The sequence below is a fragment of the Myotis lucifugus genome, unplaced genomic scaffold, assembly GCF_000147115.1.
Source record: "Myotis lucifugus unplaced genomic scaffold, Myoluc2.0 scaffold_18, whole genome shotgun sequence".
Classification (NCBI taxonomy): domain Eukaryota; kingdom Metazoa; phylum Chordata; class Mammalia; order Chiroptera; family Vespertilionidae; genus Myotis; species Myotis lucifugus.
Window position 1 is genome coordinate 6,990,044 of NW_005871066.1, and position 14,134 is coordinate 7,004,177.

Sequence of the window (14,134 nt, forward strand, 5' to 3'; positions counted from 1 at the left end):
CTCCAATCGGACCAGTTCTGTTCTTTGTTTATGTTTTTTGTGTTTTTTTTTAAATCAGGCACCTATAGGCGTTAGTCCGTTTGAAAATATGATGCTTACTTTTTAACACTTTACTGATTGCCTACAGATTGGGTGGATTGTTAGAAAATTACTTATAAACATGGAATCTAATGGGAGAAGTAAATATTCCAAACTAAAGCAAAGAAATAAACCAGTATTCCTGTAAATGTGAATAATTTCTTAGGTAACTCTTAATGAAAACCTGACTTAATCTTAGGTATCATAAAATGATGAGCCAACTGACACCTAAAACAACGGTATTTGTTTCTTTCCAAAAGTTTATGGAAGTTTTACCACATAACCCATATGAGCCCTGTTCTGAATATTTAGCCAGGGATAGACGGCGGTGCATTATATCCATATAATGAAAATGTTAGGTTTATTCAGTATTTCTGTCATGCTTCTCATTTTACAAACTGTACGCTTCTTTTCTGACACATTTATGTCTTCCAATATTTTGCTAAATGAAATTAGATACATTAAGGGAAAATGCAGGTTTGGGAAAGGGTATTTCACCACCTACATCTATAAATTTTTAAATACAGGAAAATTTTCCAATTGATGTTTTTATTCTCTCTTAGCCTCAGTTGGGCTTACCAAGAATTCATCCTACAATAATACTTTTTTGTGCTTTTTAGACAACTCTGAATGTTCGAATTTTTAAATCAAATTAATCCCTCAGGCCCCTTCTATTTCAACAGTGATGATCTTGTCATGCAATAGGTAACCACGTCATCAATTTACAAAAATAAGTCTTGCCATATTGAAACTAAAAGACAACTCAGCACATATGTGGCCATCAAGAACTGCAAAAGGAGATTAATAACACCACGCTATTTTAATATCAAATGCTTAAAATATGATTTCTTTATTGTGTATTTATCTTGATATGTGTACATGTAAATGTATATTTAGGCACATGGAATGCTAACAGGAGTGTGTAACAAAAATTGTGCTTACTAACTACTGAACACAGAATACCTTTCACTTAAAAAAGAAAAAGATGTTTATCTTGTGATATATGTATATCCTACAAACAGACAAATATTTAGGTACCCAATATTTAGATTTCAAGAGTCTTTCTGGCGTGGGCAAGTTTGGTATGCTTTAAGTATATATAAATCAGAGTGTGCAGAAACCCCTAAATCTCCTGGCTGAATTAAACGGCTCCCATTCTGAGAAATCCTGTTGTCTCTTCTGCTCAGTGTAATAGCAGCTTCAAAGAAGACACTGGAATTTGGATTATAGCCCAACTATGCCTGAAGCAATCCTATCATATAATTATATGTTGTTGTCCTTTAATCACAAGCTTAATTTGAATAAGCTTATCTGGAAACTTTTTTTCAATACTATACGTAAGGGTAGTATAGAAACTTTTTTTCAATACTATACGTGTATAGCATGAGAGAAAATAATATAAATTAGGTTTCATTAGTTTTATGGTAGGGAAAATACACACATATTAGTAATTTGACCAGACAACTGGAAGTCTCACACAAACACTAGAAAAAATATGGAGGACACACTAGGGACACACACACGTTTTCCATGGGTAGCATCACATTTATTCACTGTGCAGTCATAATGCCTAACAACAAAAGCACAGGGAAGCAAAAATAAAGTATGGAACTGGTAAGTAAATAGAATTGCAAGTGGAATTTAAAATTGTTATTTTAAAACACTCAATATAATCTTTAAATATGCATTTCCTAGCTTTCACAAACTTTTATTACTGAATTTTTCCCCTCGTTAATAGGATGAAATTAAAGTAACATAAGATATTTGGAAAGTACCTCAATCTGGAAAATACTGATTATTTTACAGAAAAAAAAGATGAAATACTAAGAAAACTGCTACTGCTAAACACATTCATTAAATAATTAAATGGTTTCATGTTGGCTATTGTTAGTACATTATAAATGTCCTAAAAATATATTAATTCTACTTCATTCTCAGGCTATAGTAATAGGTTTTATTTTAGTTATTTACTAAAGAGATTTTTAAGCTCTTGATAAATGAAGGTTTAATTAGAGAATCTTATTTTCAAATGGTCTTCAGTAAAGCAAACCTCTTAAGCATGTAGTTTATGTGTAATATTACTTAGTTTGTCTAATTGTAATCTATATTTTTCCTCATATTTTCAAATAGTTTTGATGGTAGTGTAGTCCTCTAATAAAAGTGACTGAGACTGTATAAGTTATGTTGTTCCAAGTGGGTAATTTTTTAATTAAAATTAAAAACTGTATATTCTTGTCACATATACGATATTAAAAGCACTTTAAAAGGAAAGACTGGAAGAGAAGTTTGAGTATGGATTTTCTTTTAAACTGTCAAATAAAGTAGAGACTTTCATATAATATACTAAGACTTTTTGAAGTGGGTGGAGGTAGAGGAGGGTGTGGGAGGGGTAAATGGTGATGGGAAAAAATAAAATTAGAATATACCTTAAAAAGAAAGAAAGAACTATGTTAAACAGGTAAAAAAAACGATGTCAGAAACTATGCATCTTGATTAAGTAGTTTTTTAAAACGATTTTTGAATACTTACAAAAAAGTTAATTTCCATTCTCTGAGAATTACAAACTTGCTTTAACTAAAAGAGATTCGGTGTTATATATTTTTTCTGCTTTCTGGGTTCACACTAAAAAAGCTTGTCCATTTTTGATAGCTCACAACAATGTCACAACATAGTGCAAGAGATGTCACCAAACTAGTATGCTCTTGTTTCATATTGTTATGAAAGCTGACTTTGAAAATCAGAGGGTGGGAGTTTACATTTAAAAAATTGAGTCAGGTCAACATGTTTAATAAATAGAAATCATTAGAAGCCCCCATACTGCCAAAGCCTAAATACTCCTTTATGAATGAATTTTAATATACATATTCCTAAAGGTATTCCCAAAGGAAAGTCCAGTGTTGACAGATTTAGAGCCTCATTTAGGCTGGCAGCATAAGGTATATGTGCAACTGTAAAATAGCATATTGAAACAAATGACGCTCACTTACTTCCCTCTAAAAGCAATGACACTTGAAATTTAAAAGGATAAACATTCTGAAAGTAAGACCGAAATGGAATTAATCAAAGGAAAACTAAACAAAAACACCAGCGAAGTACGGAACCCAGGAAGCCAGCAAACAAGAAAATTCCAGGGCCACCCTGGGTATGAAAGACAAACCCATCTGCTGGAGAATGGCAACTGTTACTATGAGCTTTCTCCAGCTACCTCTGCCTTTGGATATTTTTTAAAAATTTATTAACCTGACAGCAGGAAACTTTACACAGATTGCCCCCCTGACAGGGTGCCAGTGTGGTATGAACACTTTGCGATCTTTTTCTTTAGCATAAGAAAATCCAGAGACGTGGTAACTGGAGCCAGGTGCACATTTGGGTAAATGGGCTGCTCCTCCAAAGGTCTCCGTTCTCGGGGAAGATCTGAACAGTCAGGGCAGCCCAATAGCGAAGCTGCATCCTCCACCCTCCCTCCTTCACATCTCCTTCCTTTTTAATGTGCGAGTGTCTGATGTATTATTAATCCCCAAACATAAATCAGCAAGGTCGCCAATCAAAGCAAGTGCCAGTCCTCTCCCAAATTATCTGTTTACTGTCTAATAACAGGCCAGGTCCACTTCCAACAGTCACGTCTCATTTTTGAAGGGAAAAGAAATTTTATTTGGTCAGTTCTTGAAAAGAGCAGTGCTAACTCTATAATTAAATCAGGTAATTGAGAAAGAAGGCAATTTACTCGAGGGCTGAGCCTTGGGAGCTGGAATCTGGAAGGCACCTCTATTTATTAATGATGACATCAACTGGCCTGGACGAACTACAAAAACATGATTATGCCATGTAACCTTTAAATCAGAAACACCCCAGACATTAAAAAGACTAAAACGCAATCATTTTATGGGGTGATGGTACAGATGAATATGTCTAATACTTTATCTTATTTCCAGTTGTTTATAGCACCACTGAACAACAAGAAAATAAGAAGCATAAAAATAAAAGAAAAAATGCAAAACCATTATCAGCATTTTGATGTGCTAATGTGTTACCCAGGCAGTAGCATCCTCACACACTGCAAGACTGAACTTTCTTCTCCAAACAGAGGTCTGATCTGAGCACAAGCATGGCAAATGGACAGAAAAAGTGCCCACTGAGTCTTAGGTCAGGGATTGGGCACCATCCTCCTTAGCTCAACCACGAACATGATGAAAAGTTTGAACATCACTGCCATTTAACGTGAATTTACTTTTATTTTGCACCTGCTATTTAAAGTAGATTTATTTATCAGTGCAGTGTCACAATGGGGTAAAAAATACTCAGCTAAATTTGTTTAAACACACACACAGACTCTCACTGGGGTGTTTTGGGGTTTTTTTTAAAGAAATACCTTAGTGCATTAGATTTTCTTAAATGTTAAGACATGTATTTAAAGGTGCATTTCCCCCCCTCAGTCATCAGAGAGCAGCATGACAAGGGCTTGTTTGACTATTAAACTATAATTGATTTTTGACATGCAAATACCTTACATGCAAATACAGGTTTCTACTGGTTTCTTTTAAAATAACTGTTTTCACATAGAATCTATCACTCAAATGATTTAGTTGATCTAAAAATATCCTGTTATAATATTTCCCTAGCCAAACACACTTTCTTCAGTAAAAAATAGTATCAATTTTTAATTGACATAATATTGAAACTTTCAAAAATATAGAATCACGATGCATATTTTAAGTAAATAGATTTCTCTAGGGAATTTTTCTCATCACCTCCCAGCAAAATCCCTCTTGGGCTTAAGCCCGATGTCCTGATTATTGGCCCCAGCATATTTTATCAGAATATTACAAATATCCAAAGCACCGAAACCTTGAGAGAGACATTTGAATAAAGTAATAAAGACAGTGATGACATAATGAAGGCTCCTCTTATGCACAGGGGAGAGGCCGCATCACCATAAAGTGCAGTCCTCATAATGCCCTACCCATGACCTCCACGCTGACCTGCGGAGACCACTGTCTCAAGGGGTGACAGATAATTTAGTCCTTTATCCTTTTGTCATGGAAAATGACTCGACTGCCATAAATTCTAATCAAGTCAAACCGGATGGCAATTTAAAAAAATAATCTTATAATGCATGTTTCTATGAGGAAGATAACAGAGAGGAAAGGAAAGGAATAGCCCAGTACATTTTCTAGGAAGGAAGAACCACTGACTCAACTTTCAACCCTTTTCCAATAGTTCACGGATCAATGACATTGAAAACACCCACTCTTAGAAGTATCATTGCATGCAATTTCTTTTAACCTAGGAAAACATAGAATCATAAGAGAGAACCAACCACCAATTTTTATTCCAGGTACAATGTTTCTATATGGCTTTTTGTTTACTTCTCAGCTCGAGGCTGGAGAGTTGTGTGCCACAATCCACGTGCAGTGTGATACAACTGAGAGGCAAGACGCAGAGACTACTAACCCAGCCACCCAAGGGAGCTGGGACTTTAAGAACAGCAATCATGAGGTTTCACTTGAAACAATAAAAATATTCCTGGGAGGAAAACTGTTAACAAATCATCATTCAGATTTCAAAGATATACGGGAGAAAATATTTGGGGTATGTTTTATGTGGTCTCACTTCTTAGCTGACACGGCATGGGCAAACTTTAGCACAGATATTTTTCTAGGGATATATATTACTTTCACCCTGTCTGGGGCCATTTTCCTGGCCAAGTTGTTGATGCCACCATTTGAGTTTTAGCATCCAACTTGACTGAATGTGGAACACTGAATTCTTGATGGGCATAACTAAAAATGAAGCACCGCATTGACACGGGTGCTATAAATGTCACTAGAGAAACACAGCAACCTCTTCCTTTGAGATTCTTTCCCCAAGTTCAATGTTGAGAGTGGTTTTGAATATGTCATCACGTATTAAACGGCTGGCCCTGTGCGGCATCACTCATTTGACCATCAGCTGAAGCACAGTGAGACAGAACCAGATCCTCTGGTAATGCTGTAATGCCCCCGGAACACACGTCTGTTCTCCTACACATGGTTTCCTGCGGCTCAGAGCTTAGCATAATACAGTCAGGAACAGAAAAAGGAGAGAGCTCTTCTCCAGGCTTTACCAGAGTAAACCATGCACCCCTTAATGATATCGCAGAGAACGAGCTAACCACATGTTTCTCAATGAAATGTGGATTCATCTCTCTTAAGTGTACTTTAGTTTCCATGGCTGTTCAAGTTAAGCAAAACGTTGCCTCTGATGTAATTACTCTATAAAACACAAGGGCGCTTTTCTGAACTTTCTACTTAGGCTGGCATATGGCTTCTGGTTTCTCCTTCTGGTATTCTGAGCTGCTCAGAGCACTGAAATATTCTGCACAGTATGTTTCTCTTTGGATGCTGTTAAGTGCAGAGGTGCAATTTAAGGGGAGGCATAAAAGGCCCAATGGCTCCTGGAATTTCCTTTGTTTATCCATAGAGGGCATCAGCATTAGCCTTTCCCCTGCAGTTCTGTGCTGAAGGTGCCATACTGTGAGAGAAACAGGCTTGTCCTCTGGACTGCTAATCTGAACAAGACACAGGAGGAGGAGTAACCGCCAAAGAAATCTATTCATACTGAAACTTCTCCTGGTGTTGCTTAATGTCTCTCCACAAAAGTAAATATATCAAGGGGTACATGATTTGTCATAATCTGCTTCTTTCATTGGAGGAGCACAGTTTTCAGTAATACAGTGTATATATTATAGGAATGATGCTTTAAGAGAGTATATGAGAAAATGACTATTTAGAAACAAACCTGGATATTCTCAGTTATTCAGGAAATAATGTAATTATTCATTATCAAGTAAAAATTTAATCAACGCTACATATAAAAGCAAAAAAGTTGAACATAAATATGGCAGATAAAATAATGGTCTATTAAATGATCACCCATTGAGTGTTGCCAAAGTTGCTAAAAATTCTGGGAGAGAAAGTTTTAGTCAGTTCCATAAGCTAGAATTCCTAAGCTAAAGCCCCAGTGATATTAAAAAGTGAGAGCATAACAGACCCCATAAATAAAATAAATTAATATTTACATTAATAGAAATAGGAATAGAAATCCCAGACAACGTGGGATGCTTTCCTTCCAACGTGCATTCTATTTTCTCTCACATTGTCTCCAGGTTCTTTTTTTCAAGTTTTTAAAACTGTTCATCTACCTAATTGGAAACTGGAAAATATTCACTCTAGAGGCCAAACACAATCAGATGATATGTAAAGACTATAAGACACAATGTAGGTTGTTCTGGGTTCTCTCTTACAGATTCAGAAGTAGAGAAATACAAAGTGGAGATGAGTATCTACTATGATTACTAAACTAAACTATGATCCCTACTTTAACTATAAAGATTCCACTTACGATATATCTTCAATGAAGTTTTAATTTAATTTTCTTTAACTCTCTTGGATTTTTAAAAGCTATTTCGCTACCATGCAAATCAGTAAGGAGTGACATAAATCTATAACAATTTTCAATGGTGGAAAATCTAAATAAATGTTGAAAAGCCAATTTAATTACCCCTCCATTCAAACCAGTGGGGGGGAAATGAAGAAGAAAAAACCAAGTTGGGATTATAAGCCAAAGTCTACAAAACACATTTACTTTTAATAATGCATGGAAAGTTTAGGGACAAATAATCCTTTATCTGCAGTTAAGTTAAATATACAATCAATTACTTTTGAAAAGTCAAAGTATTAGTTACTCAACATCAGAGAGGCTGGGCATGGCTTTTTGCTTTCCTGTAATTTATAATTTTATCTGAGTTCTCTCACTAACCCACTGAAATGAAATGAGTGTTTTAGGACATAACTTTTCCTACACAGATAAAAAGAGACTATAGCAAAATATTTCTTTAGAGTGAAAATGCTGACACCTTAATGCCTAGGTATGGGAAATTTATGTCAGAGGTGGAAATGCTGCTTTTCGAAGAACAGGTAATATGATAGAATCCCTTGAAGCTGGAATCTACTATACCACAGTATTTTACCAGTAGAAAAATTAGCAGAGTTTCTCTGCAGCAGCCCCCTAATGTTTGATTGAGTGAACATTTAAAGTCAGAGAAACACTCCTCAGGTGAAGCTGGCCTAGAGTTGCCAAACTATCAAAGCTCTTTTCTCTCTACAGGTTAAACAAAAATAAAGCTCCTATTTTAAACTGAATTAACGACTTTCTTAACAAAGCAGACTATGCACTGATTTTTTTTTAATTCAGGAACACAATTGTTTATAACCTGAGACCAAGCAGTTCTCTGCCTGATTATGTACATATATAGGTATCCGGTTTATATGTTAGGTTAAGATAAATAGAAATATAAAATATATATATATGCACACACAGGTAAGTATGTATTATATATATATATATATATAGATATAGATATAGATATAGATATAGATATAGATATATATAGATAGATATAGATATATACATATATACATATTTAGTGCTATAAACATTGGAAAATAAAGCAAGCAAGTGTTTCAGGAGCCACTGTCCTGAAAGCCGCATGTCCCTCTGTCTCAGCAGAGACAAGGATCACCATCCATCACTCAGTCACCAGCCTCAACAGCTGCTCACGCCCCTTTCTGATTAGAGATCACAGTTGCTGGAGTTGGTTTACGGAGTGTCATCTGTTTGAATAAGCGATGTCTTTGCTGGGGTGGCACTCTGCTTGTTTTTGTTTTGTTTTGTTTTGTTTATGAAACAAAGATTCCTAAAAGGTCCTGAGCTCCCTCCACACTTAGGAAGAGGCTATGCACATGCTAATGGGGAGAAGGTCAGGCAAGGGACTCAAAGGACCTATTTCCTTACCTCACCGCCCCCTTTAAAAAAAAAAAAAGACACTAATTGTGATTACAAAATGTTATTTATCTGAACAATCCCTGCAGTCACCTTTGTTTACCTGCCATAGAATGGTTGGTATTGATATTTCTCAGCTCCCCTCTGTGGTCTTTTGACTACAGATAATAACACTTTACTCTCCTTCCCCTTAACAAAAGGCTGCAAAGCAAGCTGAAACCGAGTCAATGTTTATCCAATAATTGTTAACCGAGTCTCACAAACGACACTGATTTCCTGATTATTAGGATCATCTTCTTTTTTCACATAATTTCTTAGCTGGGGGACTCGCGCAATATTTGACAAGTCGCCATGGGCAGCGGGGAAGTTCCTTGTTGGGAAAAGTTTGGAGGGCACCCTCCTAGCCCGCTGCACTCGGCTCGGCCCCTTCGAGACCTGAGCCTCCTCTTTTGGGGACTCGGGAGAACATTGCATGAACCACAGGGAGAGAAAAGAAAAAAAAAAGCGGGGTGGGTGTGCGGAGTGCTCCTCCGGACAGCAGGGTAGCACTGGAATGAAATACCTAGACAGACTCACCGAAGAGCTTGCTGGGAGTGTCCTCGCTGTCATTTGATTCCAGGGGCGCAAGCAGAGGCTCATTCAGCTCGCTGTCTGGAGTAGCAGCCTTGTCCTCACCTCTCAACTCCGCATTCATTTCACTCCGCACTGACAGCGAGGGCTTCCTGACTTGTCCAGCGATCATTGGATCCTAGGACGGGGGAAAGAGTGCAGGGGAGGAAGACAGTGGCCGCTTTAGTGTGCGTGTCCTCTCTCCCTCTCCCTCTCTTCTCCCTCTTCCCCACGCACCCGCTCCCTCTCTCCTCTCTCTCTTATCTCTGGCTGCTCCCGCTGTTATTGCCGGCTGCAGTCAAGTGAAGAGCTATTACAGATCCGAGGACTTCTCCATTACTCCCCACCCTATTAAAGCTCAACTAGCATGTGAGAGATTCAGGAGGCTTCGGAGGGGAAAGAAAAAGAAGAAGAAGAAGAAGAAGAAAAAAAAACTTCTTTGAAAGCAACCTCACCAACACGGCTTTAATTGTGGGATGTGCTTTTGTGCGAATGTTTTTACACCTTGTTCCGTCTTTAATGCAGTCAGAAGAAAGAAAGTGCTGGGTTTGTACTTCAGCCACACGCTGAAAAGGCAGGCGCACCCTATAGAGGAACCGCTGGCTATTTTAAGAAGCCCTCTCCCTGGGGGACAAGCAATTAAACCCTATCCCCCAGCAGAGAAAGGGGAGCGGGAGAAAAGAGTCTGCCAAATGCTCTCTCTGGAATAAAAGCGGTTTCTTATGTAAATTCCTTACACACCCTTAGAAGTTGACTCCACCGGTCCCAGGTTTGGGACCCACGCTAACCCCAAATCAAATGCACATTTCAAAGCAAACAATGCACCACAACATATAGGAAAATTGGTTTAAACATTTTTAAAGGAATTGGAAAATACTTACAAACTGTGTTCGATAATTCGGAAACCTAGAGCATCATACACCCAGAGCATTAAAGAAAATGGAAGGGAAAAAAAATCACCTTCAAAAAAGGCAAACTTTCAGCCCCAGTAATTTAAATCTGCTTTATCTCCAGCTCATTAGAAGGGCAATTTAGGAACAGAGAAATATTGTCCAAGTGTAGCCTTTTATTCCATTGGCAAACCAAGACGCATAATATTGTTTTAGCAAAAGTATCGGATGCAGAAGGGAAAGAAAAGCAAGAAGTGCCCTCTTTGCATGATCTGGGAGCTATTTATTGCCAAGTTCATGCCTAAATGGTTCCTGGGCAGGAAACAGGTGACCAGTGCAGGAGCAGGTGGGGCCACATGCTCTCGTGTCCCATCATTACATTGGTTGTGGTTTGCCTGTGGTTATTTTTTTAAATGTATTCATGCCTGAAAAGTGAATTTGATATGACACATGATAATCTATGAAAATGTTAATCAATACAAATAGTTTAAGCTGTCATCAAATGCACTTCTTTAGTCAATACTCATACCACTGAAAACAATGTCACTGTCACCAGGGCTTAATTTGCACAGCACTTAAATATTGGACTCTGTGCATCAATGCACTTCTTCTTCAAATACTGTAGGTAAACACATTTTCTCCCTATTTAAGGCTGAAGCACTCAGCACGCATTTAGCTGAGCCGAATCCTCCCTTTTGAATACCTTGATAGGTCCACTGGAGGGCAAAATTAATACTTAATTGAATCTCACAGTCATCAAAATAATCAATACTTTTTTATTATTTATTCTTTACAGTCTGTTGACTGTTTCAAACCTCTGAGGGAATGGTGGAAAGGATTCATGGCTTTGAAACACTGTCATTTAACAAGGTAATTTTCAGTGGGGCATTAGGGGTTGTGAAACATATAATAAAACAAAAATGGTGGCTTATAATAGGAAGAAAGAAAAGAATTATATTTCTGCCATCTAACAAAACAGGATAAACAAAAAGCAAGTGCAGAGAGAGAGAGAGAAAGGAGGGGGACGGGGGCGCAAGGAAGACTGGCTTTTGAAGGGTTTTATCATATCAAGAGCAGAGCCGAGCTTTCATAATGCTGACATTTCTCATCCTGACAATCCTAAACAAGTGGAAAGGATGAGACCGCAGATATCATCTTTCATCACATTCCCCAGCTTAAGAACCAACATGACAGCTCCTCTCCCCTTTACACTGTTAATTACTAAATAAAATACCACTCTCTGTCAGCATCAGATGATTGCAGATAGCAACCACAAACATCTCTCCATTGTCCCTCCCCCCCCTCCACCCTGAAACAGTGATACCTACCTTGAACTCTTTAGAAAATAAATTAGGCTTGTCTTCCTATATTGTAAATATCTGAAATGTAATCAATGTAATCAATGTGGTCGATCGCAGTATTGGCAGCCTAAATTTGCTGGTGATAGATTAGCATTTCATCTACTGTGTTTGGCTGCTGAGATTTGGAGAGTTTGAAATTCGGGACGGGAAGCAGGCAGAGGGGAAAGGAGACACAAAATTCTCAGATTTCCCCCAAATTTCTTTCCTGTGTATCTAAGAAAGAATATGTGTTTGGATTTGTTGGATTCAGTTACTAGAGCTGAGTGAGTTGAGAAAGGAGCACTCACTGCTTTATCTCATGGCTTTGATATGTATACTTATCACATGAGGTAAAGAGCCTGGATTCACATTCTAATATGTTCTTTTTCTTTTATGAAATGCTCAATACTCAATATCTCTCAGCTAATGGAAGGGGTGTGACTTGTGCCTAGTCTTTGAGGCCACCCTGCTCATTTGAGCATTTTTTAGGGTAGTGTTCATGGTAAACTGTGTTTAGAATGGCATGCACTACCTCATGATAAGCCAAATATGGTTATTAGTGTACCAGTGAATATCTGGGTAATCTTAAAACAAGAATATTCTCTTCTTGCTTTATTTGTAAATGGTCAACTGAAGCTTGAACCACACAGAGGAGCCGAAATGCAGCTGCTAAGTTCAAGTGCACTTAAATCTCTAAGATGTGCAGTCTGGTTGATGTGTGCAAAGCATGTCCTGGCAGATGGTATATATTCACTGACCATTAGCTCTCCTTTTTAAAATTACTGTTATGTACCTCATACATGGCTAGGTCCTCAACTAGTATCTTTCGGTGACTTGAGCCTGGAAATTTCAGGAGTTTGTTATTCAAGTATTCATTTGATTTTTCATCTCACAAAACACTTTACATTTGCCATGATGCAGCTGCAGCCCACATATATGTGTGCCTGACATGGTTAAACAGGAAACCTCCAGTGAGGCAGAGAGCAGACAGCTTTTAATCACAGCTGCAGCCACTGGGGGGTCCATTTGAAAATGTGTCACAAGCAGTAACCACTGAGTACAGTCGTATATGTGATGGGGGAGTGCCTCTTTCAAGCAGCACAGGGCCTGGAAGTCATTCTCTCCCTGCCAAAAGCGACGGCAGTCTGTAAAATCCCTTTCTGCCAGAGTGGAGAAATGGCTTTCCAATGTGCACCTGCACAGGGGCTTGCAGGAATGTAAGAGAGCTGCAAGTTCCTCATGTACAAGGATGCCTGCAGCAGCAAACGGGAACAGAAAGAGCCAGTGCCAGCAAAAAATCAAGCTGGTGAAGACCTTTCACTTGAAAATCTGAAATTGTCACACGACAGTTGAAGAAGCTGGAACTTCCCTGCAATGCGTTTATCAGCCCTGAGAGAAGAAAGTGACTGGTCCGATATGAACGATGGTGACATGTGCAAGAACAGGACATAGTATGTGCCATAAAGAACACTCACAAGGTTCATCGGAGACCCAAGAGCCAGACGGTAAGAAAAGCAGCGTGAGAGGTAGTTCCTATTAGCAAAATCTCAACAAAGATTTCACTATAAGGAAAGGACTGCAATCAACCTCAGAACTACACAGAAATTATTTAAATCTCCTCCAGGCATTGTTACAGAATAAAAATACGCCCCATGTATCGAATGCCTTTACCAGATAGGCACTTCTAACATATTTAATGTCACCCAAACGGTGCCAGGTATGAGCCCCGTTTTAGAGTCACAAGACTAAGACTCAGAGAGGCTAAGTGACTTGTCCCAAAGCCATATAGCCAATTTGCTCCATGGCATCTGAAGCTGTATTTGAGCTCTCGTAGACTCATCTCCAAAGATCGACATCTTTCTATACTGTACAGTGGGCACTGCGTGAAAACACCCATGGACTTAGGAACTCATGATGTTTCCTAGAACTTGAATTATAGACCATGAAGGGTCTTAAACTCTGGGTAATGGATTCCCAGAGGACGCTCTGTTGGTATTCTTCCCTTCAGACTCTAAGAACAAAGCATTTGTCTGTCCGACACTGCGTGGGTGAAATCCATGGGGCGATATGGTGTGGTAGGACACCAGGCGGTGTCAACTCTCCAGGCATGCATTCAGGTTCACTCTGTACATAAATTTAGCAAATCATTTAACCACTCTCACCCCTGGTTTCCTCATCTGGAAAATGAAAACGTTGGAATAAAACAGTATTTTCCAAAGCCCGTACCACAGAACACTTGTCCCAAAAGATATTCTACAATAAGAGAGTTTTGCTCTTGGCCGGTGTTCTCAGTGGTTGAGTGTTGACCCAGGAACCAAAAAGTCACCAGTTCAATTCCCAGTCAGGGCACATGCCCTGGTTGCAGGCTCCATCCTTGGTGGAAGGGTGCAGGAGGCA

General features: G+C 38.5%; 1 protein-coding gene across 1 annotated transcript in view; it reads right to left on the bottom strand.

The window, feature by feature from the left end:
- Window positions 1-9,640, bottom strand: part of POU6F2 (POU class 6 homeobox 2) — a 322,732-nt gene extending 313,092 nt beyond the window's left edge. The window contains exon 1 of the mRNA XM_023751010.1: window positions 9,475-9,640. Within this exon, the coding sequence (XP_023606778.1) occupies window positions 9,475-9,640 (166 nt within the window). The remainder of the gene's footprint in view (window positions 1-9,474) is intronic.
- Window positions 9,641-14,134: the final 4,494 nt, after the last annotated feature.